Source organism: Xiphophorus hellerii, chromosome 8 (assembly GCF_003331165.1).
Source record: "Xiphophorus hellerii strain 12219 chromosome 8, Xiphophorus_hellerii-4.1, whole genome shotgun sequence".
In the NCBI taxonomy this organism is placed as follows: Eukaryota; Metazoa; Chordata; class Actinopteri; order Cyprinodontiformes; family Poeciliidae; genus Xiphophorus; species Xiphophorus hellerii.
Window position 1 is genome coordinate 322714 of NC_045679.1, and position 27829 is coordinate 350542.

Here is a 27829-nt window from a genome sequence, read left to right on the forward strand (position 1 = left end):
TATTATACAGAAATATTAAAACCTTTATTACAGATGATGATGATGATGATGATGATGATAGAAAGTTCAGCTGGTTTAAATATTTTGCACATTAACGTGACAGCTGGAGGAATCACACAGGAAGCAGAAAAACATGCTTTTATTTTGGTAACTTCTGGTTCTGATTAGTGAGAAATCTGGAGGACGAAGAGTTCTGATTGGTTTAGAGTTCTGGTTCCAACATTAGGCGGGTTCTGGTTCTGGTTCAGTCTCTGGTTGAGACAGAGGGGTGGGGCATGGGGGCTGATCTTCTACCCAACGTCCATCTGGAAGAACCTGGAAATGACCTTTAACCCTCCTGGGTCACTGGCTCCACCTCCTTCCTCCAACTAAACCTAGAGGGGAGCAGAACCGGGCCGAACCGCAGTCCGGTTCTGCTGGAGGGTCAGAGGTCGACCTGGAAGAACCAGAGGAAGGAAATGATGGCCAGTGTCCGAGCATCAGTCTGAGGGGGTGGGGCCGGACCGGACCAGGAAGTCCAGCCCCAGGGAGGGGGGGATGCGCACGGCCTCCAGGCTGAGGGCGGACGGGGCGTAGGGGAACAGGACGGGGAAGGTGTGCTTGGTGTCCAGCAGCAGCTGCGGCGGGTCGTTCCTCTCCTGGAGGACGCTCTGCAGAGACAAGCAGTCAGTCAGGAAACACTAGTTCCTCCTGAACTCTTGTGGTTTCACTTGGTGAACATGTCTGAGGAGGAATCAGGTCCCAGACTGGGACTGGATCGGTTTCAGCTCAGACTGACCTGAACGTTTCTGATGAAGGACACGGTGACTCGCTCCTCAAACTCGTTCAGAGGCGTGTAGAGGTTCAGGATCTTCACGATCTGCAGGAATCAGACAGGAAGTGGTCACAACCTGCTTCCATGTTCCGGTCCACCAGTGGGACCTGAGCCGGCTCCACCGAGTTTCTGCTCTGCTAACTGGGAGAATATTACAGATGTTTCTTTTCTAAACTTGACTCCATCCGCTGACCTTCCTCTGGAGTTCCACACGGTTCTGTTCTTGGTTCTAATTGTTTCCCTGCTTTTCTTTCATCGTTTTATGAAATCTTCATTGCTGTTGTGTTTATGATCTTCATGTTTCTTTGACTCCCTTTAAATTTAGGATGTTCTTGGAATAGACCAAGTTTTGTGACAGTAAACCTAAACGGTGGAACGTCAAGGTGCTGCTCAGATCCAGTAAATCAAAACTTTACTGTTGGATCACAAACTAAAGATGTTTTTAATTCATCAGGATCCATTCAGGTGTGGACCTGAACCACTGACCTGCTGCACGGTCAGAGCCGTGCACAGCGAGCAGATGGCCTCGGCGTCCTGAGACGTTTTCTTCTTGACCTGCAGCAGCTGGGCGGCCTGGATGATGGGCTCCAGCGTAGCCGAAGCTTTGCTCTGGAACAGGTTGTTGGCTCGCAGCCACTCCTCCAACTGACTGGTGTTGTACCTGAACAATCAGACAGGGGGCAGCAGTCAGACTCCAGCGGCCGGACTTGAACCTCCGGTCTGGTACCATGGATCAGAGCTCCAGGCGGTTCTGGTGGTACCTGAGCTGCATGCCCGTGCTCCAGGAGCAGATGTCCTTACGCAGCAGCAGGTTGTTGAGGGTGAAGGCGTTGATGCAGTGGAAGAGCTGGCGGGCCACCTGGCCCACCACCTCGGGGTCCAGTCCGTGGTCCCTCATGATGCTGTTGAACTGGCTGAGCTGCCGGATGAGGCCCTGCAGGGTGTAGGTGGTGGGCCCGTCCGCGTCCGTGTCCATGCTGGACGAGCGGTTCCTGTAGCCCATGGACTTGACTCCGGCCAGGCTGGGAATGCTCTCGCTCTCCAACATGGCCGACACTAAGAGGTGGAGACATTGGTTAGAACCTTCAGGTCCAGAAAGAGACCCATCTGGTAAACCTGATGACTGATCCTCATGACTCAGATGGCAACCAGAAACCCAATGAATAAAGGGACCCAGCAGGAACCCAACAGGAACCCAACAGGAACCCACCGATCATGGGCTGGATGATGCCCTGGGCCACCTTGATGAGCTGCTGGTAGATCTGGATGGACAGGTCGCTCAGAATCTGCCGGTACTCGGCCAGGTCAAAGTTCTTCAGGCAGTGCTCGTTCTGTTTGGTCGTGTTCTGGGTCATGAAGGCCTGGAGGAGAACCAGACAGATTATCTCAGAGGCTCAGAGGAGGAGACGTTCCTGACGTTCCTCAGACGGAGCAGCTCACCTCCTCACCGCTGTACTGCTTCAGGCAGTGCAGCAGGCGGCTGCTGTTGGCCAACCAGAACGAGATCATCTCAAAGTCGTCGTTGTTCCTCTGCAGAACCAACAGGACCACAGTTAGAACCAGACTGCCTCTCAGACAGCAGGGTGTGTGTGTGTGTGTGTGTGTGTGTGTGTGTGTGTGTGTGTGTAGGACAGACCTTCAGGACCTTCTTGATGGCGTTGATGCTGGAGGTGAGCAGAGAGATGACCTTCTGGTCGTCGTTGATGTAGTCGGCGTGGCGGATGCACATGAAGAGGATGTAGGCGGGGAGGCAGGGGACGGTGGCCGACACCATGCTGGGTTGGATGTCTGAGGACGGAACAACACACCTCAGGTTCTGCACTGCTTCGGGTTCTGATTCATGAGGCATCGAACAGGTTCGGTTTGGTTCCGACGACCAAACACTGGCATTGGTTCTGGATCACTCAGTGACCTCAGAACCCAGTCTATATGTCCATGGTACCATGAGTTCTAGTACCAACTCATGGTTCTGACATCATCCAGTCCTGCCTCCGGTCAGAACCATGAGGTCCAGTGGTGGTCTCACCTGTGATGAGGGTCTTGATGAGCCGGGCCTCGTCCTCCTTCAGGTACTCCAGCATCCCCTCGAAGTTCTTGACCTTGGTCATCCGGATGTCTTTCTGGATCATCTTGTTCTTTTCATCCTTGTTCTGATCGACATCGTGAGCCGCTGCTTGAGCTGCAGAACCAGAACCAGAACCAGTCAGGTGGAGACATAACTGGAGAGACATGATGAGACTGAGACATCAGAGAAAACATGTCCCATGTGGACACCTGTCCCCCTTTGACAGAGACGTCAGGACGGACAGATCAGGGACCAGAGGGACACGTCCACCATGGACACGGTGCTGGCGCCCCCTACCTGCCAGCTCCTGGACCTTCTTCATGTAGATCCTCAGCTGCTTCCTCAGCTTCCTCTCGTTCTTCTCCATTTTCTCCACCATGCCCTTGAGTTCCTATGAGCAGACAGAACCGGGTCAGGACGGCTGAACCGGGTCAGGCCGGCGGTTCTGGTGGTCCAGGTAGCTCACCAGGTTGCTGTTGGTGAGCCGTGTGAGCTCCTGCTGGACGGTGTAGTCCACCTTGGCCTCGGGGGACAGAGTGGACATGTAGTTGAGCAGCTCCTGCTTCTTCTCCAGGTCGTCCTTCAGCAGCTCGATCTGGGTGTGCAGAGCCTCCAGCTCGTCCCGGTGCTGCCGGGTTTGGGTCTGCAGCTGGGCCTCCAGCAGTCTGCAGGACACGCAGCTCAGTTACACGTTGGCTGGACAAAGGCTGAGCGGACCGACTCAGGTTCTGGATGAGAGGTCACTGCATCCAGAGCTCAGAGCAGACATCAGAACCAGAACCAGAACCAGAGGTCCACCACAACAACTTCACACACAGATGTGTAGAGCGCAGAGGGAGAAGGAGCTAGCAGCTAGCAGGAAGCACACAGAGACCTGGCTACTTGTTTGAGGCCCTGGTAGGCCAGGCCCAGCTCGCCGTCCTCGTTCAGAACACACCAGTCCTGCAGGTTACTGGGTCCAGCAGCAGAGGACAGAGACAGGAGGACAGAGCAGCACAGACAGTCAGCATGAGGAGCAGCTTCACAGCTTTCATTAACAAACTCGTCTTCATCGGTCCAAAACCCTAAAACCAACTCGGTCAGGGTGTGGTCTGGACCAGGTCGCTGTTCTGATCTGGAACCACAGAAGATCCACTCTGCTGTTTTACTGATTCTCATCTAGAACCTGAGCTGAGCTACCAGAACCTCCTCTGGTTCTGTTACAGCAGCAGGTCGCCTGTTTCTGTCGGCTGCTGTTGTAGTTTTTAGACGTAACCAGCAGGTGGCGCCGGTTCTACTCTTAGAAGAATTGAGCCCGATGGAAGTTCTCCAAAAGCTGAGGTTTATTATTATTATTATTATTATTATTATGTTAAACATTCAGACACTAACAGGCCACAAACACATGAATGATGAAAACACTAAATCACAAATGCAACGTAACCCTAACGCTGACCCTATGGCCGTTTGCAGCGAATTTGGTCGTTTGCAGCAAATTTGGTCGTTTGCAGCAAATTTGGTCGTTTGCAGTGAATTTGGCCGTTTGCAGGGAATTTGGTCGTTTGCAGTGAATTTGGTCGTTTGCAGGGAATTTGGTCGTTTGCAGGGAATTTGGTCGTTTGCAGTGAATTTGGTCGTTTGCAGTGAATTTGGTCATTTGCAGCGAATTTGGTCGTTTGCAGGGAATTTGGTCATTTGCAGGGAATTTGGTCGTTTGCAGTGAATTTGGCCGTTTGCAGCGAATTTGGTCGTTTGCAGTGAATTTGGCCGTTTGCAGGGAATTTGGTCGTTTGCAGGGAATTTGGTCGTTTGCAGTGAATTTGGTCGTTTGCAGGGAATTTGGTCATTTGCAGCGAATTTGGTCGTTTGCAGGGAATTTGGTCGTTTGCAGTGAATTTGGCCGTTTGCAGCGAATTTGGCCGTTTGCAGCGAATTTGGCCGTTCGTTTGCAGTGAATTTGCAGCTGTCAGCAGCTGTAAAGCATCTGGACTGAGGAGCAGCAGGTGAAGCAGAGCGTTGGGACTCAGACCCGCCCAGAGGAAACAGACCTGCTGTAATCTGACTCCAGTCTCGCTCTGATGACGTTTCCTGAGGAGGAACAGGACTTACTTCTTGGACTCACACAGTCCATGGTACGCTTTGAGGGCCTCCTCTTTGTCCAGCGGCTCCTTGCTGCTGTTCAGTCCTCCGTCCACCTCACTTTCCTGATCAGACAGAGATGAGAGGACATGGAGGACATGATAGACAATTTAGCTGTTTAGGATAAAGAGAGGAAGCCTCGTCAGAAATATGACCAACTAAAAACGGTGAAAACATTCACATGATCCCCAGGAAAACATCAGTTTATCATTTTATAAACTGATTCTGTTATTTCCCATTTCTGTTTTTAAACTTGCATGTCCATATTTATACATTTCTGATTAGAAACAGTAGATTCAGATTCTTATGAAGGGTGAACACAGGATGAGTGAGAGGACAGGATGCAGCAGCAGCTGTGAGCTTCCATGCAGATGTTGAGTTTTCTGGGTTTCCTCTCCACACTGAGTGAACGACGGAGACTCACGTTGGGTTCGCTGTTCTTCTCGGCGTTGCTGACGATCTGAGTCCTGAGGATGAGCACCTCCTCCTTCCGGGCGTCCAGCTCCTCATTGGCTGACTTCAGCTGACTGAGCAGCAGGTTGTATTCGTCCTGCAGCTCATTGGACAAGCCGTCCTGCGTCGCCCGCTCGGCGATGGTCTTCCTCAGCTCGTTCAGGTCGTTCTTCAGTTTCTTGTTCTCAGTTTCGAGCTCCTGTCTCTGATGAGGAACAAGCTGCTGTTACCATCCAGACTAACTGGTTTCACTGGTTACAACTGAGTTTTTGGACATTATTGTAGTTTAATGATCATTCAATATGCTAATTATTTTACATTTTTAGCAACTTTACTAAAGAAAGTTTAACACCATGAACAACTCCATAAAATGTTTCCTGTAATTCTCAGCAAAGTGCATGTCTCCCCTCCACCACCAGGTGGCTCCACTGCAGCACCATTACTGAACTGATGAAGTAAATCCAGGAAAGGGAAGTCTGTCTCGTCCAGACAGTTCGGTACGAGCAGGGCAACGTGTGGGGGAGGGGCTGGTCATGTTGTAGATAAAATGGGGCATTCTGGGAATTTTCAGGTTTAACAGCCATCAGGTGAAGAGAGGAAATGTTTCAATAATAATTCATTCCCAGAATTCAACCATGAGCTGATAATCTTATGGAGAGTGTCAGTCTGGTTTAGCCAGGCGCTGAATGGGCAGTTCTGCAGAGGTCAAAGGTCACACTCAACACCAACCAAGCTGAGATGCCCTGCTAATCCGCTGATCAGACATTGGTCACACCTGCTGGTTGTTTAACATGTCCGGTTCTGGACCGGTTCTCTGTCATTCTTAACACATTATAAGTATTAACAGTCCTGCTGAGTTGCGTCTATCTAGAGCTGGCCTGTCTCTCTGCTATCTAGCTCTGACGTCTCAGTCTCGCCTGTTCTCATTGGTGGATGAGCTGTTACCCCCATCACCATGACAACACTAACTGCTGGACCGGTTCTGCACAGTGTTGTCCTGTAAACTGGTTTTAATGGTGTTCGTGCAGCAGAAACATCTAGTCTGCTCCGGTTGCTCTCTGGTACCTTCAGGTTGTTGTAGACCAGATCTCCTGTTGCCACATCAGACGTTGGGGTCTTGGGCTCCGGACCCTTCAGAGAAAGATCAGGAATTACTCTGATTGTTTGGACTCCGGGTCCGGAGGCTTCACCAGCAGAACCGTCCCGCTCACCTTGCACTTGGCCTGCTCCTCCATCTTGTCCAGGTTGACCTGCAGCCTCTTCCTCTCCGTCTCCAGCTCCCTCACTCGTATCTGCAGCTTCATGAACAGGCTGATGTCCATGGCAGCGTTCTCCACTCCCATCTCCTGCAAACCCAGCAGCAGAATGGACCTCATCCTAACAGAACACACCTGTACTCACGGAGCTCCACCCCCTGACTCACTTTCACCTGCTGGATGGAGTCATCTGTCTCTCCGACATATTTGTCCACAGAGGAGTAGTTAGAGTTCGACTCCAGGCTGCTCTGGTTGGACGGGTTCCTGTGGTGGCCGGGTTGGAACTGGAGGAAGAGATGGACTCATGAACTTTGGTTCTGGTTCTGTTAGACATGGTCCAGTAGTCCTGATCCAGACTAACGGATCGGATCAGGATGAGAAACACAGAGATCCAGAATGGCAGGTCACAGCTGACGCATGTGCAAGAATGATCATTCAGTGCTTGAAGCTCCGCCTCTGGCGGTCATCTGGGATTCATAGAACCGTAGTTACAGTAGTAACTTTTGTTTCACTTCTGATTGGTTTCTGATTCAAAGTTCTGGACGGATCTGAAAACCAGGTTTGGCCCACCTCCTGTGGCAGAACCAAGTTCCTGTTCTGATTGTCAAGAGAAGTGGAGTTTTGATGACTACACTGAGCCCTTTGTGACAACTGAGGATGAAGAATCTGCATCTTCACATCCCAGACGAACTTCTTCTCTGTCCAGGGGATGAGGACGGCGAACTGCAGGAGGGTGATGGACTCCCAGCATGTGAAAGGTCTGACCTCGTGGAGGGGGTGTCAAGGAAACCCGAGCTCATCCCACTTCCCCATGCTGGAGATTTTAGTTTAACAGTAATAATAAATAAAGTTATCTTTAAAATGAATCACTCAAGTGACATCAAGGCCCAACAGTAAACTTGAATGTCAATAAAATAAATCTGGTTGTGTGTGTTGTTTTTGTCTCCTGCAAACTTTGCTTTAATTCTTTTTTCTATCTCATCATCAGAAATCAGTCAGTCAGAGAGAGTCATTAAACAGGAAAAGCAGGTTTCCTGGAAAAAGAGGAAGGAAGTTTCCAGCCTGCAGATTTATAAAAATAAATGAGACTATTCCTTATTTTAAAGCATGAAAGTTTTAAAGAATGAAATCTAAACATTTTCAGTAATTGGATAAGATTCAAAGTAAAATACTTATATTAATATTGGTTTACTTATAATAATATTTACACTTACATTTGTGGGAACACTTACAAAAAAAATAAGTAACTGTAACTTTGGTATTAAATAATTAGAATCATGGATTATTCTTGGTTTCTTTTCAGAAAACATCTGTAATAACTCACATTAGGATTATAATAAGAGTAATTAATAAGTTATAAAATTATAAATGAATGCTAAATCAGAGAAGCTAAAGAAAATAAATGTGATATAAATGTGATTTTGACATTGAACTTGAAATGGTGTAAAACATGTAACTGCAATTAAACATCACTGATATGTTGCAGGTAGATGGTAGGTGAAAGGTGAAAGGTTAAGGGAAAAAGGGGAACTAACAGGAGAGCAGAGATGATCAGCGCTTTATTTAGAAACAGATTGTTGAACAACGTAAACGTTTCAGAGAAAAGGTTGTGCAGGCAACAAATGTAGGAGGTTGATCAACCCTGAGACATCAGCACAGACATCAGGACATAATGTCTGTAAGACAGTGATGGATATGAGATCATCTGTCCAAGCAGTCAGCCAATGAAACAAGCACAGCAACAGTGCTAGCCAATGCTAACGCACCAAAAGGTGGATAAACCCTATAATAGGTGGGAGCAAAAGAGGAACCTTTGGTTGGATCCTCCAGGCAGCTTCGAGCCAAGATCCAGATGGACAAAGAACTCTGCAGCTGAAGAAGAGCCGGGGCCACAGAGCCGAAGACTGTCCTGCTCATGGGGACCAACCCGTCAGCCCTGCAACCTGTGGCTTCACATCACACTTCTCTCATCGGCTGGGTTCAGACCCCAAAGACAAAGATGAAGACAAAGACAAAGACAAAGAAGAAGAACTGGTGCCTTCCTTCCTGCCAGTCCTGTGTGACCTCACCATCCATGCGGAGAAGAAGCTCATCAGACCTACAGAGATCCCTGCCTTCATCGATCAACATCTTCCTCCTGCTGCAGCACCTTCTTCATCATCAAGCCAGGTCTGGGGTTCGAAACGCCAAACTCCGTCCGTCTCTCTCAAAGGTTCCCTTTTTTAGTTCTCAGTATCAGCAGTAGGGAAAGATAGACTAGATGATTGATTTTACTTATTTGATTATTTCTGCTACTGAATTAAGCTGTACTGACCCTTGCAAAAATGCCTTACTAATAAAATATTTAGCATAAAGAAAATCTAAAAGATGTTGTGGACATTCAGTTAATGAGTCACCTTAAAGTTCTTTGATGGTTGTAAAATAGCTGTGATGTTTGATTCTGGAGAGGAAAAGGTGGAAAATGTTTTTAGGTTGCTGGTAGCCCAAATGTAAAACATCATCCTTGGGACTCACTGAGTCACTAAAACCAACCTGGTTCAATAACAAATGCAAGTTGTAAAATAGAGAACGAGCGACCGTTAACAGGTGTGCTCTGTGAAACTAGTTGGCTGTAGGCTGCTCAGTCTGGCTAATTCACAGGGGGAAGAAGGGTGGGACACCTGGATGTAGGCCGTCAGAAAACCAGGCGAATCGGTTCTCGAAACCAGCTTAAACAGAGTTTACTTCAGTTCTGGATTAATCCCAGCAGATTTAGGAAACTCAATTAACCCGTTAGAAGGAGAGCTGGTAGCACATCTCCCCTCTCAGAAGAGGAAGTAGAGAGAGAGAGAGTAGAGAGAGAAGGGGGGGGTGTTGCGCAACAACATGATCCAGTCCAGAACGGGTCACCAGAACCGGCCTGATCTGGGTGGGGCTCACCAGAACCGGTCCGGTCCGGGTCATCAGAATCTATCTGGTCTGGGTCAGCTCATCAGAACCGGTCCGTTCCAGCTCACCTTGCTCAGATCCATCTCCTCCTTCAGGTTGTCGTATCTCCGCTCCAGCCTGGAGTACTCCTTGATTAGGTCCTGGTACCGCTCCCGCAACTGGTTCAGCTCCATCTCCAGGGAGGCGCTGCTCTCCTTAGCTGACGGACAAACAGGAAGCGGGTCATGAGGGAAGACGGACCGGTACCACCGGGTCTCCAGACGGAGGCGGACTCACCTGCAGAGTTCATGGTCTGCTGCTGGATCCGTCGGTTCAGTTCGTCCTTCTCCACCTTCAGCAGAGCGTTTTCTGCCTCCAGCTCCTCCACCCGCTGCAGAGCAGAGTTCAGAGGTCAGAGGTCAGAGGTCAGCCGAGTCCTCCACGGATCCGTCCTGCTGCATTCTCACCTGGCTCAGGCTGAGCTTCTCGTTGCCGTGCTCCTCCTCCATCCTCTTCCTGTGGGCCTGCGCCTCCTGCAGCTCCTCCCGCAGCCTCTCCACTTCCTCCTGCAGCGACTCCACCTGGCCTCCGTCAGGCTGCTGGCTGCGGACCTGCTCCAGCTGCTTCTGCAGCTTGGTGACCTCTGATCCCAATGAGGCATTCGCCGTCACCAGCTGCTCGTTCTGGGTCTTAAGCTCCTTGGACTGAGAGCGACAGAGTGTTAGAGGCTGTGACCTGGATGACCCAGACGACCTGGATGACCTAGGGGGCATGTGAGCGCGCACGAACCTGCTCGTCCATCTTCCTCTGCAGTTGGACGATCTTGTTCTCCATGCCCGTGTTGAGCTTCTTGAGGTGCTGAGCGGAACGCGCTTCGATCTTCAGCTGCTTCAGCTGCCGCTTGGCCTGCATCCTCCTGAAGGCGCACTGGATGATGATGGCGGCGTCGAGCGCCTGCCTGAACTTCTTCCTCTGCAGCCAGCCGCGCACGTGCTTCTGGATCAGCATGGCCTTGTGGTGCAGCATGAACTGCAGAGGAACCAGCAGTCAGCACCAAACAGAGGAAAAGCAACATGGAAACACCAGGAATCAATCCCTTCAGAATAAAAGCCTCCAGTTTAAAGATTAGGCTGGATTAATATGAGCCTAATCTAGCAATCAACAAGGGATTCATTTAAACTCATGAGTTTCATAGTTTAGATATTTTAGTATAGATTGGAATGTTTTCCTGCTCAACAATAAACTCAGCATTAAATATTTTCATAAAAGATTTTTGGTATTACAGAAATATGTAAATCATTCTGTTGAAAGTTAACCTCTTTACTATTTTACTTTGGACTCAGTCGAAGAAAACTGAAAAAGATTTTTCCATCCCCAGCAGTAAAAACGTGATTCATGTCCGTCTTCATTTGGAAACATTTTTTGTTTCCCTCCAGAACCTCCAGGTTGTTCTGACCCAGCAGAACAAGGCCGGCCTTTGTTCCGTCCACATGATCCCGTTTACTGTCTGTTGCTGCAGTAAGCGCAGCAACCAGCAGGGGGAGCCAACAGAACAGAACTCTAATTCTTGTTAGAGGAACAGATCTACAGCTGATCTAAATGAAGGACTCGGCAGAAGAACGGCTCTGAACTGATTTAACTGCCTGAAACTCTGGAGGAGCACATAGGAACCTGGTTCTGGTTCTGGTTGTGCCTGACAGCTCCAGAGCAGCAGATAATCCCAGATAATCTCAGATAATTCCTGCTTGGCTGCTGATGACATTTTTACTATTTCCTCATAATCATTTCACTTTTAATCCATTTTACTTTGTTAGTTTGAAACCTGAGAATTCACGAGGAGATAATAAACAAGGATGAGCTGAAGAATCGGTTTGCTTCAGCTCTGCAGGTTCTGTAGGTTCAGTCCTACAGAACCTGCTGCCTCTGACCTGATCCTGACCCGGTGACCCATCAGCTGACCCAGAGTACGGTTGTGTGCCAGGTTCCGTACCTCCCAGAAGATCCTGCGGGTGAACATGCCTCGGGCGTAGGCCTGGATGGTGACCGTGGCCCGCCGGATCCTCAGGAACTTCCTCCGCTCTCGGACCATGCGGTACTGTTTCTGACAGATCAGGGCGGCCCGGTTCTGACGCAGGAACTCTGCATACCTGCAGGAACAGCAGCTGTCAACACCACAATCTGTTTGGACCAATCAGAGGCCAAGGAAAACAGCTCACCTGCGGGCCAGGTAACCTCGGCCATATCTCTGCAGGCCTATGGCGGCCCGGCGGACCCGGCGGTACCGGATCCTCTGCAGCCAGCCGCGGACCGTCTTCTGGATCTTGATGCAGGCAGAGCGGAATTTATCGGTCCGAAGCTTCTCCAGGTAGGCCACCTGGCCGGCCCGGAAGAAGATCTTCGTCTTCCCGAACTGGAACATGTCGGGTTCCTGGCGGGAGGACAGACGGAGCGGGTCAGTACCGACCCAGAACCAAAGAGATGTTCTGATAAGAGACCTGCTCTGTCTCTGCTTAACCTGACTGAACAGAACCTGATGAACCCAAACAGAACCTTTGGACCTGAGATGTTAGTGGTTCCAGGTCTTTGGAGAACCTCTTGGTTCTGAGTCATTCAGACCCAGATGTTGAGGATCTGAACGGGTCGGTCCAGCAGCAGTCTGCTTTCATCTGAGCCATGTCTCACCTTGATCAGTGTCTCCAGGAGGTTCTTGCACACCTGCTTCTTGTCTGCTGACGTCAGGTCTGACTTTCTCATCAGAACCCAGTACCGGCTGAAGAAGTCGGGATAGGTCCACCTGCACACACACAGTACACGTTACCTGCTGGTCACATGACCCCCAGCCAGCTGAGTTAACGGTGATGAAGATGCTCCTCACCTGGACGGGTATCCAGCGGCGCTGATCCGGATCGTCTCCAGAACCCCGCAGGCCCGGAGCTGCTGCACGGCCCGCCGGGAGTCGAACCTGCACACACAGACACGTTAAGCCTGCAGCACAATCTGAGGATTCTCAACCGGGTCGGGTCAGAACTTCACCTCATCTTCTTGTTGGACATCAGCAGAACCTCTATAGCCGCTGGAACCAACCGACTGACTAAGAGTCCGGCCCGACCCGAAACATGTGACCCAAATTAGATTAGTTCTGACGCTGAGATCACATTCCTCACTGTTGTTTATCAGCTGCAGAGCAGAACCCAGACAGAACCAGAGCAGTTTAACCCCAGAGGGTTCTGAAAGCACCACAGGATCTTTCAGACCGGTTCTGGTTCTGAACATGAAGCTGACCAGAACCACAGAACCTCAGAGCCTAGTTCAAGGTTCAAACACCAGGAACTTAGAGCCGGTACCCAGACACTCAGGACCACTGACATACAGAAAGTTCTGTTCTGATGGACCCGGTTCTGTTGAACCAATTTCATTTAAACTGGTTCTGTTCAAACCAGTTCTGTTCTACCCGTCTGATACCTGCTGCATGGAGCAATCATATTTATCTTCATTCTCAGTTCCCTCCAGCAGTTCTGGAGTCTGGTCAGACCCGACCAGAACCACCCTGCTGGTGCTGGACGGGTCTGAGCAGAACCACCCTGCTGGTGCTGGACGGGTCTGAGCAGAACCACCCTGCTGGTGCTGGACCGGGGCAGTTCTGTAAGGACACAGACTCACGAGAAGGCCTCCTTCAAGTCGTTCGGCTTGATACAGCGTACATAGTGCGGCGTCGTGGCGTTCAGGGTGTCCATCAGCAGGTGGAGCGACGAGCGGAACTGAAACAGAACCAACCTTCAGAACCAGAACCTTGAGAGAATGTCCGTGCAGAACCAGAACCGGACTCACCTGGTGTCCCACAGTCTTCCTGTGCTCCTTGTTGGGGACTTTGGGAACTGTTTTCAGGGAGCGGACATTCACCTTGGAGGCTTTGGAGGGCGGAGCATCGCTCTTGTCTTGGAACAGATCAGCAACCAGCTGGAACTGGGAGGAAACAGGAAGAACAGTGGTCCAAACTGGGCTCGGATCAGTCAGAACACAGCTCTGGTTCTGGTTCCTACCTCGCTGGCTTTCAGGATGTTGATCTGCTCCTCGTAGACAGTGTCTCTGTTCTTCTCCAGGAAGCCTTCGCACTGATACTCCACCTGCAGGATTCAGCCAATCAGGAGGGAGAAGAGGAAACAAAAACCCTGAAGTTCAATCAGAAGTCTTAGCTGGACCGGTCAGAACCAGCGACGCCGGATTCATTTTTCAGGTGGGGGCCATGGGGTGTTTGTTCACCTCTGTTACACACTTTGAATGTCAGGCTTGTTCATTGATATGATGGAACCTGTCAATCAGTTCAGTGGGTTTGTGGCAATTTGTCCCAAAGTAAACAGTCAACATCTGTTCCCTGGAGGACGATGTTTTGGGTCGACCATGCGCTGCGGTCTGGCTGGATCTAATGATTGTTTGCTATTAAATGGTGGTAGAGATTTGGTGGAAAATAATCAGAAGAAAATGTTGTCAGTTGTCAGTGGGAACAAGCAGAAAGCAGCTTTACTCAGAGCATTTAGATGGAGGAATGGACTTTATTCCATTTCTGGAAAAATGTAAAAGAGGAAAAATGCAGCCGACCTGAGAACAGCTGAATACAGACGGACGATTTTAAAGCTCATAAACCAGCGACCCACCAGAACCGCACACGGTCAAAAGCTCTGGCAGGATCCAAACGACCGATCTTAGAACTACGGGAGGATTCAAACTCCTCGTTCGGTTTTAGCTTACAGGAAAAGCGCCGAGCCGCCAAATTTCCAAAAGTAAACTAACCAATAAGATTGAGGCTTTGTGCGGAGCAGCAGGACTCACACAGACTCGCTACGTACAAAACGTTTTGACACAATAGATCTGTTTTTTCTCCTAAATGCTGTTAATAGTAAAGAGGATTAGATAATGAAAAAAATAAAAAAATGATGCTTTTCTGTTTTACTTAAAGGAAAATCTGAAGGTCCACACAGTGGCTACAGCTGCAGGCGCCCTGTGCTCAGATACTTATTACAAGTCCAAAATACGCACAACACAGCTACAGGATGGATAGATATGACAAAAATCATGACTGGTCAAATATTTGGAACATTAAAAATAATAAAATAGATGTGAAATATCCTCCAGCAATACCAGTTTAGAGCAGCAGGACAATCTAATGGTTCCATCATCACGTTACAACGCAGCTACTACTACTACTACTACTACTACTACTACTACTACTACTACTACTACTACTACTACTACTACTACTACTACTACTACTATCTGGATGCTGTGGGTCTGAAACCAAAACCCAGTGCAGATTATATTTGCTGCTTGTTCCACAAACTGTCTGAGTGACGGAACCAGAACCAGCCGGATTGCTGACAATATTTTTGCATGAAAAACAAAATGAATAAACTTTAATGTGTTTGTTATTTAGCAGACAAAAATGAATCTCAACAGCCAACAGACCTGAAACCATCAGCAGCCATCGATATTTATGGCTCCTGATGGCTGACTGGCTTTTGGAAGAGTAAAGAGGAAAAATAAAATAATTCACGCAATTATTATTCTACCTGAGCCAAAACGATCTGCTCTGGGCAAAGTGTGGGTGAGCATTTGGTCCGGACCCGGTAACGGTCATGGACCCGATGTCTTTTTTTTTTTTTTTCATCCCAACGCCGTTAGAAAGAAAACATCGTCACGGTTCTATAAATGGTGACAAATACAGAAATCTCATTTCATTTTTAGGCAGAATTGGTTCTGACCTGGACCGGATCAGAGTCTAAGCCTTTTTTCAGATGTCAGAGCGGTTCATGATCCCAACCCGACCCAAAGCTGCCGCATGTGTGTAAACCTTTGATCTGGAGCCTTAGATTAGATTTGGTCCGGATCTCAGAGCTGCAGGTTTTATCTGTGTCTGAATACAAACACAGAGATGTGAGTCACTGATTGTCAGAGTTGTGTGCAGCCTGTGTGAATGTCTGGCGGGACCAGCGCGGCAGGGCCGTAAAGTGGGGGGCCAATGGCCCTCTGGACCCCCCTGTTCCGGCGACTATGGAGAGAACTGTGAGCCGGTCCAATCAAAACCTGAGTCACACTGCCCTCTGCTGGAGAAATGTCCCATTGCATATTTGTCTGAGACTGATTGTTGGGTTTTTATTCTCTGTGAGCCAGAACCACCAGAACCTTCAGAACATTCAGAACCACCAGAACCAAGAGAACCACAGGAGATCAAAGTTAAATATTTCACTCTATGTGTGTTTCATAAATATTGAGCTTTTTCATGTTCTGCTAATTGTCTGAGATGTTGCTGTGGTTCTGGTCCGAGTTCTAAATTTGTCCCACTTCAACTCGTCTGGACGTTCCCTCCAGTCGGTTCTGTGGACCAGATGGCTGGCCCGGTTCTGCTCACCTTGTCAGCGAAGTGGATGATGATGAAGGACGTGTTGGACATTCTGGGTTTCTGGAAGTGCCCGCTGCTGGAGTGCTGCTTGTAGAGCTTCTGGGCCCAGTTCTGATCCGTTCCCTTCGGAACCTGAAGAACAGAGTCCAGTTAGAGTCCAGGTGAATACGAACCCGGTTCTGGTCCCTCAGAAATCTGCATCTCCAGGAGTGAACCTCAGTCAGGACAGAAGTTGGAACCAGCAGAACCGGGTCATTACCTTGCACTCCTCGTCCAGCAGGTCCAGGATGCCGAGCCGGGCCTCGATCAGGTCGATGCAGGGCTGGTTGTCGTAGAAGTCGATGAGTGTCCAGGGAATGTCCTCCTTCATGTACTCGTCCTGCTCCAGTTTGAAGACATGCTGTGGACACGGACAGCAGGACGGTGAGAAACACGGCCAGGACTCTTTGACCGGGTCGGTTCTGCAGAACTCACCGAGTTGAACTGCTGCTGCAGCTTCTCGTTGGCGTAGTTGATGCAGAACTGCTCAAAGCTGTTCACCTCGAATGTCTCGAACCTGCAGGAACACGGACAGCGTTAACAGGACGTGAAGCCGCCACTGGGGGGCGTCCTGCCAGCTCGCCGCGTACCCGTAGATGTCCAGAACCCCGATGAAGGAGTGCTGCTTGCTGGAGGTGTGCAGCGCCTTGTTGATGTGCTCCACGATCCAGTCGAAGAGGTGGGCATAGATGTGCTTGGCGAGGGCGTTGCGGGCGTTGATGGCCTGCTGGCAGGACATGGTCTTCACGAACGTCTCAGAGGCGGTGGCCAGCTTCCGGTGGCAGAGCCAGTGGTCCATCTGCTTCAGCTCCACACCCAGCAATCTGCAGAAGTGCTGCAGGTGGACGTCGTTCCTCTGCGGCACAAACAGAACCGAGTCAGAGCGTCGACAGAACCCCGAAGAGTCTCCGAACTGCCGGGGGACGTACTGCGACATGGCAGGACTCTCCGTCCCGCTCAGAGACGATCTCCACGTTGCCAAGGTGAAGGATGGAGGCCATGATCTTAAAGATGTTGCTCTGACTGCTCTCCTTTATGCCTGCACACACACACACACACACACACACACACACACACACACACACACACACACACACCCAGAGTTCACACACACACAGAGTTCACCCTTCATACTCCTCCTGCTGAAGGAGACGTCTTACCCAGCAGTGTGAAAGCCTCTCTGGTCTTCTTGAAGTCGTCAGCATCGTTAACTCCCTCGATGAAGATGTTCTCTCCTAGAGACGTGTAGGTGAAATCTTCTGCACTCACTGAGGGAACATGAGAGAAATCAGCCGCTGCAGAATCCTCTGATGAAGACCTGGACGTCTCCGGCGTTCAGACTCACTGAGACTGAGGTCTTTGAACTCTGGCAGGCTGGCTGAGGCGCATAGCTGGTAGAAGATGTGGTAGTTCCTCTCTTCTTCAGCCTGGAGAAGAAATGATAGACCTTCAGGCAGCAGTAGTGGATCGGCAGCAGGGGGCGCTGCAGTGAGAAGAACTCACCTGGAAGACGACGCGGGATTTCTCCAGCAGGTAGGTCCTCATGTTGGCTCCAATGATGTGGTAATGTCTGCTGAAGCCGATCTGAATGTACTTGCCGAAGCGGCTGCTGTTGTCGTTTCTGGTGGTTTTGGCGTTCCCGATGGCCTGAAGGGAAAGTTAATTGGGAGGAAGACATTAGCTGTTAAATCTTTGCTGTGTCTTAAAGACGGTGTCATCGGCATAGAGGCAACTCCAGAGTAAACTGGCTCATGTCTGGTTCTGTGAGAAGGAGCTGAACGTCTCTGACCTCCATGATGGGGTTGGAGGCCAGAACCTTCTCCTCCACGTTAGCGTCGCTGGAGGAGCCGCCCACCGTGGCAAAGTATCTCATGGCGTACTTTGCCGAAACAGTCTTTCCTGCTCCAGATTCTCCGCTCACAATGATTGACTGGTTCTTCTCGTCTCTAACGTAAATAAGGCAAAGGTGTTCACGTGACCAGATTTATTCTGTTTCGCTCAGAGAAATTTGTGAGGCCTTGACCCTGGAGGTGCTTCAGCCTCAGGCGTACCTGGCCATCTGTTTGTACGCTTCCTCAGCCACGGCGAAGATGTGAGGATCCATGTCCCCCATGTTCTGACCGCTGTAGGCGGTGATCACCTCCTCCCCATAGATCTGCAGCTGCTCATACGGGTTGATGGCCACCAGGACGATACCTGGAACCCAGAGACATCACTAAGGCGAAACATCTTCTGGAGGAAGCTGAGATCATGTGAGCCGTTAGCGATCTGATAAAAACGACGTTAAGGCTCCCTCACTTAGCTCACTCCACCGGACATGTTCATGCTAAGGTTGTAATGATTGCATACTCACTGTGGCACAGAATCAGACTGTTTTGTTTGCAACACCGAGGTGATAATGTAGACCGTGTTGCTAAGCAACCAGTCACAGCGTGATAACGACATCCTGTGGGTGGGAGACGAGACTGGGCACCCAACTAGTTTATCAAACTTGCTGGTTTTCAAATGTTGGTCGCTGTCCGTTGTCTTCATGTCCTTCACCAGTGAACTGCATCCCTGCTCTTCTATTCTTTTCTTTCTTAGAGGCCAATGAGTTCGTCCTCCTCGTCCGTTCACACCATGGCTCAAATTGTGGAAATTAAGGAATTTGTCAGGAGAAATGTAGGAAATTCAAACGCAGGACTGTGGAATCTCCAGTTAAAACTCCAGTTTTAAAGCTAAGGACTGCAGGGGGCGGAGCTTCAACATGTGATCAGGAAGTCTTAAAGTGATCTTTTGCGTATTTGAGCTTCTGTGGATCTCCAGATTATTCATTGAAAATAAAATGAAATGCCCTGAGGCAATGCTAGCTGACACACTACTGGCTGCTGACTGCAGCCAATCCAGAAGTCCCATTCCCTTTCCTTGGTTCTGATTGGCTGAACCCCCAACAGCAGAGATCAGAAAGACTGTAGACATTAGCTTCTGCTGTGGAGCTAAGATGGTTTCTACTCTGCATATTAAGGGATATTTGATATTTCTATTAAAATAGAATTACTTTTAGAGGGAGTTCAGGTATTTTAGCCGTTAGCTGCCACCTGTAGTCCCTGACCACCATGAATACTGAGGGTTCACTGTAATTACATGATACATAACAAGGGAACCATCGCATTAAAGAGTTGTCATAGAAACACAACAGGGTAGGTAAGAAAAATATTTAAAATGTTGATTTATGAAAATATTATTTATAATGAAAGAAGTTTAGAGGAAACGATAAAGTGGCCCAGTGGGTCAGTAAGGTTCTGGTTCGGGGGTTCTGGGCGGACTGACCGCAGTAGGTGTAGATGTTGTTGGACTCCAGGAAGCGGACCCTCAGGTTGTGCAGCACGGCGGGTTCATGAAGGTAGCTGAGAGCTGTCAGGTCGTTCTCCCCCACCAGGATGTCGGGATTCCTGAGGAACGGCAGAGCGTTGGCCTTCGGACCCACCTGGTACTCCAGGGGCTGGACCAGAACACAACACAGTCAGGACCCAGAGCAGCCATGTTGGGGCTGTTTCTGCTTGGCATCCTGAGCTAAACATTAAAACATGTTTGACCTAAGCCGAGATAAAGACGGAGGAACTGATTTATTTCCTCCGATCCGGGCGTCACTGCAACTGAAAATCAACAAGTCATAAAACAATAAAAACATTCTTCCTTTAACGCCTGCAGCTGTCAGGACAAAATAACTACGAGGATGACTAAACACAGAGGAGCCATTATTATTTAACAAGGTTGAAATGAGCTGAAATAACAGATCCTGAAAGCAACACGTCACGCGGCTGACGCCACAGAATCGAACCGGGTTCAAAAGCTCAGGTCCGATTTGAATACATTTACAGTCTGACGCCCATAAAAGGAAAACTGCTTCAGATCAGAGCAGCCAATCAGAGAGCCTGGTGAGCTCCGGGCGTCTGAACAGTTTGATAAAGAAGGTAGCAAACTGTGGGTCCTTCTGGATCCCACTGGATTCTACTGGATCCCACTGAGTTCTACTGGATTCTACTGGATCCTGATCATACAGAGATAAAATGATTAATCAGATGAACCGATTACTAAATTAATGGGCTCTTTGCACCTGCTACGCCGACGTCACAACCGAATGCGCAAATGCGGCTCTTGTTTCCGCTTTGAGTTACCATGACAGCTAGAAAAGACAAAGTCTTATTTCAGACGCAAATAAAACAATACTATGAACATTGCTGCCTTCCTAATATAATGGGCTTTTAAGTTTTCATGGATTTCCAAGCGGTCCTGAATTAAGAAGACGGTGGCTTGTAAATATTCGTGGCTACCAGTTAAAGCTAACGCTGCACAGCAAAGTTTACAGCCTTCACTTCACTCCGGATCAACTTGTTCAGCCTAAAGCAGAAGGTAAAGGAGCCTCCTGTGTTATTTCCATGGAATCACTTCTGTATTCAGCCTGAAAGAGTTTATGGGAACCAGAGAGCAGACCAGAGCCAGACAGCCGAGCTACTGATCCGCCTGTACACACTGCTGTAAACACCGTCCTGCTTCACAAGAACATGCAAAACTAATAAAGCGAAATAACACGGAGACCTTAAGGAACACGGCCATATTTTTCTAAAAGCAACAACTGAACCTGAACCGTCAGCTGAACTAGAACTCCGACACCAGAGCTGCTCTACTGTTAAGCTATGGGCTTGTTGTTCCTCAGGCTTCAGAAGCAAAAAGCCTGAACTGTAAAATCCCCGTTACTTGGTCTCTGACACTAACGACAATAAACACACGTAATATACTTGAACACAAGGTAAAAACATTGTCCGTTAGAATGGATGAAAAATGTTTAGATACTTAAATAGCACATTTTTACAAGACAAATGTCTAGCATAAGCTAAAGCTAATGTTAGCCACAAAGTTTAAAGAAAGTAAAACTTCATATCTGTGTATAACGAGGCGAACATGTTAAAACCTTTCTCCAGTTTATTGTTACCTTAGACGAGGTAACAAGTAACACCCAGTGGAAAGAACCTTTTTCAACAGATCGGAAACGATTGAGCCAGAAGCTGAGGAGCAAAGAGCCCGTCGTCATGATTAATACGACTGAATGAGTCATTTATTTCATCCAGAGAGTCCAGAGGATTCTGGATCCGCTCATTTCCAGAACTTTCCTCCTGTTTTCAACCACATTTACGGATCTGAAATACGACGTCTCTCTGACCTCTGACCTCATGAGCAGTCGCCATCTTGACTCACCAGAGCCCTGATGATCCTGATTTATTATGATTAACAAAGCAGCCGATTATCATCAATAATCAATGACACGGCTGACCTCTGTTAGAACAACGCCTGGCCCAGACGGTACCAGGTGGTACCAGGTGGTACCAGAACCACTCACCGTCCCGTCCTCCAGCTGCAGGTGCAGAACCGCCTCGCCCTCCTTGTAGTCCCTGGTGATTTCTGCAGCTTTCCACACATCGTCCGGGTCCGGGACCCAGACCCGGGTCAGCTGAAACAGAACCAGAACCGGGTCAGCCTAAACACAACCAGAACCTGGACCAGAACCAGAACCACCTGCAGCAGGAAGACCAGAAAGTGCAAACAGGAAGTGAAACAGCCGAGGGCTTTTACTGTGGAGGAGCACTTCCTGTTGAAACTGAAGGAAAGTTTCCCAGCTGCTGACTGGGATCAACACCAGACAATATACTGGTTCTACTGGTTCTACTGGACCCGACCCACCAGGTTCTACTGCAGGTCTGATCAGCTGGCCTCCTTCTGCTTCTGGGTCCAAAAGTTTGAGAAAGTTCTGTTTGTTTGGTTCTGGTTTTTTGGACTCCTGCCCCAGAAGATCGAGGATGTGTTCTGGTTCTGGTTCTGGTTCTGCAGATTTCTAGCTTGACGGTTGCCAGCAGTAACAGACCGATTTGATCCCAGAATGGTTCTGGTTCTACAGCCTCAGCTGGATCAGAACCGTCTGATCCAAATGGACAAAACCAGCAGCTTCTGTCGGATCAGAACCAGGAGTTCTGATCAGATGCTCATTGAATCAGAACATCTGGATGATGATGAGCTGTTCTGATCCGATCGGCTGGTTCTGAATCGGGCCCTGACAGAACCTCTGAGTGTCGATGAGTTTCTGCAGATCAAATCGGCTCTGGCTAATCGGGTCAGCGGTTCTGATGGAGGTCCACATGTTTACATACAGGCTGGAAGCTTCAGCTCCACGGGTCAGAACCGGGCCGGGACAGCACAGAACTAAATATCCCACAATGCAACGGGTCCAGCTCTCCCTGCTGAGCCCAGCCGGGTCAGAACCGACTTCCTGATCCAGAACCAGGAAGGTTCTGATCCAGATCTGATCCAGAACCAGAACCAGAACCAGGAGCGGGGAACAGCGGTCCGGTTCTGAACCACTCCGACCCAGTAACGGTTCTGATCCGATGACAGAACCAGAGAACCTGTTGAACCTTACTGGTCCAAAGTTCTACTGAACCGAACCAGCTGCTGTTGCCAAGGCAACCAAGCCCACAGGAAGTGACCTCATCATGTAAATGTGCCGCCGCTCATTTCCATCATGTTTACATGCAGGTGAGTCACGTTTGGTCACATGACCCACAGGAGCCAATCACAGCCCGGCTCTGGAGCATCTGAGGTTCTGGTTCTGCCGGGTCACACTGCGGTTCGGCCAATCAGAGGCCTGGGGGCAACAAGAGCCTGTTAACCTGGGACACACCGAGGCAGCAGCCAATCAGAGAGCAGCATGCTGCCGGCAGGCTCTCAGCAGGAAACACACACTGACACACACACCGACACACACACTGACACACACACTGACACACCCCCTCCTGGCACAGAGAGAATGGATGGTAAACATGGAGGTTTCCCTTTAATCAGCTGTGTGTAGCTGTGTGTGTGTAGCTGTGTGTGTGTAGCTGTGTGTGTGTAGGTGTGTGTGTGTGTAGGTGTGTGTGTGTGTGTAGCTGTGTGTGTGTAGCTGTGTGTGTGTAGGTGTGTGTGTTTACATCCCTTTTGTGTGAACTGAAATGAATCAGTTTAACATTTTCTGCAGCTAAAATCTGAAAAGTGTGGCGTGTTTCTCGACTCGGCTGCTTTCCGTTTTATTTCGGGTCGTCGGTCTGCAGCGGTTCTGGAGGAGCTGCAGAGACGCAGCGCTCAGGTCTGAGTGCAGAAGAGACACCAAACATGGTGGTGGCAGCATCATGCTGGGTGGAGGCTCAGGTCAGATTCAAGGCTACAATGGCCTAGTCAAAGCCCAGACCTCAGCTGCTCTCCATCCAGCAGGCCTGCAGCCTGAGGAGAAAACACTCCACACTTTTCAGATGTTAACAAAAACCTTTTCCCTCCAGGTCAAAGGTCGAAGGTCAGCAGCTGAGGAAGCAGGCAGGAGGATTGTACTAGACCTCCAGGAGGTTCTGGTTCTGACTGAAACCCGACCCAGCCGCTCCTCCCCGGTTGCGTCGCCACGGTGACGGCAGCCCTGGGCGCGCCGCAGCGCCTGGCGAGGAACTTTGATCTGAGGTCAAAGGTCGCAGACAGACACGCCCGGAATGCAGAACCCGACCAGAACCAGAACCAGGTCAACACCTGCAGCTGGTTCTGATCCGGATCTCAGTGAAACACCAGGACGGGTTCTGACAGAGGGTCGGTTCTGATGGACCAGCAGAGACAAACATGGCTGCTGGACGGTTGCTAACGGCAACAGAAACCCCTGCTCTCAGACTGCAGGTCTACCGGGTCAGAACCAGAACCAGAACCAACAGAGAGGAGGCTGGGTGAGCGTTACCATCCAGACCCGGAGGTTCCCTGCTGGAACCAGAACCAACAGAGACCTGCAGAGGTTCTGGTCTGACCCGGTCCGGGTCCAAACCCGGTGTGAAGCAGCAACAATCCTGAGGGGAACCAGAAACCGGACCTGTTGATGTGGTTGGCCCGGACCAGCCAGAACCAGAACCTCAGATGAGACGGGTCTGATGAGAACCGGATCAGAACCAGAAACCAGACAGACGTAATCTGTGGGATTAACCGGGCCCCGGGGGTTCTGCCCGGATTGTCCTGCAGAACCCTTAGCCCCGCCCCTTTAGGACTCATGTCAGCAGGGAGACCATCTGGACCTGATGAGGTCATGATGGTCCAGAACCAGAACCAGAATCAGAACCAGAACATCATCATCATCATCATCGTCTCCAGAACTAAGAAAGTTTTCGGGTCAGAAACATTAAAAGGTTCTGACACAAACAATCAGAACCTTCACCTGGACCAAAACCAGCCTTTGGGTCGGTTCTGGTTCTGGTAATGACTGAAATGATGTTCCGGTTCTGGTCCATCACCGCCTCTCCAGAACCCGGCTGATGATCCACCGCGACCTCACAACCCATCATCAGCTGGACCGGGTCTGAGGTCATGATGGTCCAGAACCAGAACCAGAACCCCAGCTCTTCAGCTGAACCGGTCCTGGATCAGAGGTTCTGTTCCACTCCAGGGATTCAGCTCTGGTTCATTCAGAACTCTATTGAAAAACAGCCGAATTTAACCCGAACCGCAGACAGGTCCAGTTTGGTGGGGTTAACTCGGAACCTGTGAACTGATCAGAACTTCCCGAACCGTCCTCCTACATCCGGGTACCCCGGGAACCCCCACATCTCTACGGCTTTTCTGTTTTAATCCCTTTGTTCTGTCTCTGCCACAGAACTTTCCTCAACAACAACAGTGTTTATACTAATCTGGACAATGTGTAAACCTTAAGAGGTGAACTTTGACCTTCAGAACCCATCCGAACTCTGCTGACCCTCCTGTTGGGTTCGGCTCCCAGATGAAGCTCCACATCGCCGCAGTTTTCCTGTTTTCCGCCTTCTTCCTGCCTCTCCGTCCCGTTCCCCCAACCTGAGGCGCCTCCAGCCTCCGGCAGCAACAGGTGGACCACAGCCGTAAAAACCCGCAGAAACTACACGAGGTTCTGTTCCAGTGGACCGAACCGGACCCGGATAGAGACGCTCTGCTGACCCAGAACGGGTCAGAAGCTGGACGGAGTTCTGGACGGCAGGCGTTAAACTGGACTCACCTTGGTGAACAGCTCGTTCACAGACATTCTTCCTCCCAGACCCGTAATCGCTCTAGAAGTGACCTCTGACCCCCATCAGGAGTCTACCGAGTCCCTCTGATCCGGATCGGTTCTGGACCCGCTGCGGGGCGCCCCGGTTCCGGTTCGGCCACACCAGCAGGTGTCCGCCGGAGTTTCGCTCACTTTGTCGGGATCGGCTCAGGTGTTGCCTCCCGCTGTCCGTCGGTACCGCCTCTCTCTCCGGGTCAGACGGTCTAATGCGGCCCAGACGAACCGGAACCAAGCCGGGAGTAGAACCAGGAGCGCCAGCAGGTGGTGAACCGAATCCGTCCGGACCGGTTCTTCCTGACCGCCGTGTTTTCCGCCAGCAGCCCTCTGATTGGCTGCTTCCTGGATCCCAGCCAGGTTTCTACCGAAGGCACGCGCAAATGTGGAAGCACTCGCGGGCACGCGCAGAGACATGGAGCAGTGGTTCAAGCGGAGGCTCGGGGACCCGCAGGGGTCACGGGATCAGTCTGAGGGGTCAGAGGTTAAAACCAGCAGCTGGAGGCTTTTGTTACATTTGAACTAAAAGTCCTGACCTGGTGGTGTTCAAATAAAATGCATTTATATCACAGAACAATGTTTGAAACGTAAGAAAAATGTCACTCAACTCATGAACCTTTAATAGTTTCCAGTGGGAGGAGGGGCTGAGTATATGGGGGGGGGGGGGTCTGTCAGGGGGGGTTCCTGTTGGGGGGAGGGGGGGGGGGGGGGGGGGCTCCTGTCAGGGGGGGCAGCAGGTCCTGCCAGAGTCTCTGATGTCTCCAAACGTCTCCAACAGGAAGCTGTCATCAATAAGTTCCCATGCCTCGTCTGTCTGATCTGCTGTGATTCCTGCGTCTGTTTGTGGTTAAATTAACAGTGGAGGTGAAGAGCAGGAATGTGGCAGAACCGGGTCGACCGGGTCCAAAACATCAGGATTGCTGATGTTTGGGAGCTTCATTTTGCTCATTGTGATTATTGCAGGTTGATGAATATCAGTGAATCCTGGACGTTTCACTCAGGTTTGTCCTGAAGAGCAACTTCTGCTTCACTGAGTGACTAAAGCCTCGTTCCACCCAGACGGCTTGTATGGAGGGCCAAAAGGGACAAAAATAAGATAACTAGTGGTGGGAATAGCTTCCATTATTAATACAGTTAATTTCAGGGTCTGTAATAAATCACATTTTAAATAAAAACTATAACAAAATAAGCAAAATTTTCAATTCAAAAATCCTTTTTGATACTAAATTATTGAATAAAAGCCATTAAACATCAGAGATGTTTCTAGTTTTTAATCTTCAGCTCCTTCATCAGATTGGAGCAGAGTTCATCTTTCCAGAGTTTCTCTGATCATTCATGGAGTTTGGTTAGAAATGTGAACTGTGGATGCTGACATTAGCTGCTACATGTGTAGCATGGAGGCGTATTTTAGGCTGGAGGAACTTTGCTAAGAGCTAACTCCTTTTAGCACAACTTGAACATAACGATAGTCTTCTCCAGCGTCCAATCAGATCGTTAGGAAGCAAAATTGAACCCTGAGTGGCCGAGAGAAGCAGCTTGATCTGCTGTTAGCAGACGTAGCTGTGCGTCAGATTTACGGCGTTTTAAAAAATAAAATGATTTTGTTTTAAAAATAATTTTAAAAAATGTTCAAAATGAAATCTAAATTAAAATAATAATGTCTAGGCTTTGTAAATAATTATATTACATCATTGATTAAATGTTTACCTAATTCTTTTAATATCCAATTTACAAATATGTCATTAAATTATTAAGACGCAAACTCATCATTAATTATCTTGTTGAATTGAAGTGTGAAAATGATGGCGGCGTCGTAACGGAGGACATTAATGAGTTTAAATATGAGCTCAGAATTTTACATTCTATATATATAACAATAACCTGAAGCAGCCAGTATTTATTCTGATCTTCTGAGGTTAAATTAATGTTTCCAACCAAACCTGTGATCAGACTGAACTCTGGATCCTAACCTCACCACACGGTTCAGTCTGAAATTCCTCCCATTGAGTTGAATTCCTCCAATCACAGAACAGAAGGAGAAGAACAATGAAGACCGACATGTAGTTGTAGCAAAGCAGCGGAGGAAGTGATGATGATGATGATAATAATAATAATAACAATAATAATAATAATAATAATAATAATAATAACAATAACAATAATAATAATAATAATAATAATAATAATAATAATAATAATAATAATAACAATAATAATAATAATAATAACAATAATAATAACAATAATAATAATAATAATAATAATAATAATAAGCCTGTTTGGGACATTTTATCGTTTGTTTACAGCGTAGCTTCTTAGCTAGCTCCACTGTCGGACAAGCTAACACTTTTCATCACAGCCAGATGATAAAATCCCATCATTTCAACAAAAGGTGAATTTTTCCCCACAGCAGAACTCCAGAGTGACCCGGCTGTTATCGGCCCGCTTGTGTAATGTGATGGTAAGTGAACTTTGACCCCGCCACCCCGTCAGAGGCTCCTTACCTTACAGTAGGGGTTATAATCAGAGGCCATCCTGCCGGGTTCAGAACCAGACGTGTCTGAGCCGCAGCTATTATCCCGACTGGTCCACTCCCAGACACACCTGCTGCAGGTATGAGCCGCTCACCTGGAGGCCCCGCCCACTTCCCACACAATCACAGCTACCGGACCGGCGCCCT

At 49.2% G+C, this 27829-nt stretch overlaps 1 protein-coding gene across 4 annotated transcripts; it reads right to left on the minus strand.

Moving 5' to 3' along the window:
• On the minus strand, positions 1-27747 carry myo5b (myosin VB). Of its 4 annotated transcripts, XM_032569191.1 has the most exons (40): positions 25105-25485; positions 21424-21534; positions 19356-19527; positions 18098-18242; positions 17836-17992; positions 17550-17693; positions 17392-17473; positions 17207-17314; positions 16976-17085; positions 16637-16902; positions 16482-16563; positions 16267-16407; positions 16017-16139; positions 13654-13737; positions 13442-13576; positions 13274-13371; positions 12489-12575; positions 12296-12407; positions 11830-12041; positions 11604-11760; positions 10403-10642; positions 10081-10317; positions 9911-10004; positions 9703-9833; positions 6874-6990; positions 6662-6796; positions 6516-6581; positions 5422-5655; positions 4968-5062; positions 3754-3831; positions 3346-3544; positions 3177-3270; positions 2841-2993; positions 2451-2602; positions 2255-2344; positions 2025-2175; positions 1576-1870; positions 1301-1475; positions 779-859; positions 1-650 (listed from the first exon to the last, which is right to left on the minus strand). In XM_032569191.1, exons 1-40 carry the CDS (start codon positions 25129-25131, stop codon positions 480-482), a joined length of 5541 nt encoding a protein of 1846 aa, XP_032425082.1. In that variant the 5' UTR covers positions 25132-25485; the 3' UTR covers positions 1-479. The 4 variants fall into 4 exon arrangements, with proteins under 4 accessions (XP_032425082.1, XP_032425079.1, XP_032425080.1 ...); XM_032569188.1 differs by lacking the exons at positions 3754-3831; positions 25105-25485 and adding an exon at positions 27654-27747; XM_032569189.1 differs by lacking the exon at positions 3754-3831 and having other exon boundaries at positions 25105-25484.
• Positions 27748-27829: the final 82 nt, after the last annotated feature.

What these genes read in the sequence shown, in the direction of transcription:
- myo5b (XM_032569191.1), bottom strand. Translation starts at nt 25,131, where the DNA reads ATGTCTGTGAACGAGCTGTTCACCAAG. An exon ending in AATCCCGCGTCGTCTTCCAG is followed by an intron (nt 17,474 to 17,549) that starts GTGAGTTCTTCT and finishes TTTCTTCTCCAG; the next exon opens with GCTGAAGAAGAGAGGAACTA. An exon ending in CCCGCAGGATCTTCTGGGAG is followed by an intron (nt 10,643 to 11,603) that starts GTACGGAACCTG and finishes GTTCCTCTGCAG; the next exon opens with TTCATGCTGCACCACAAGGC.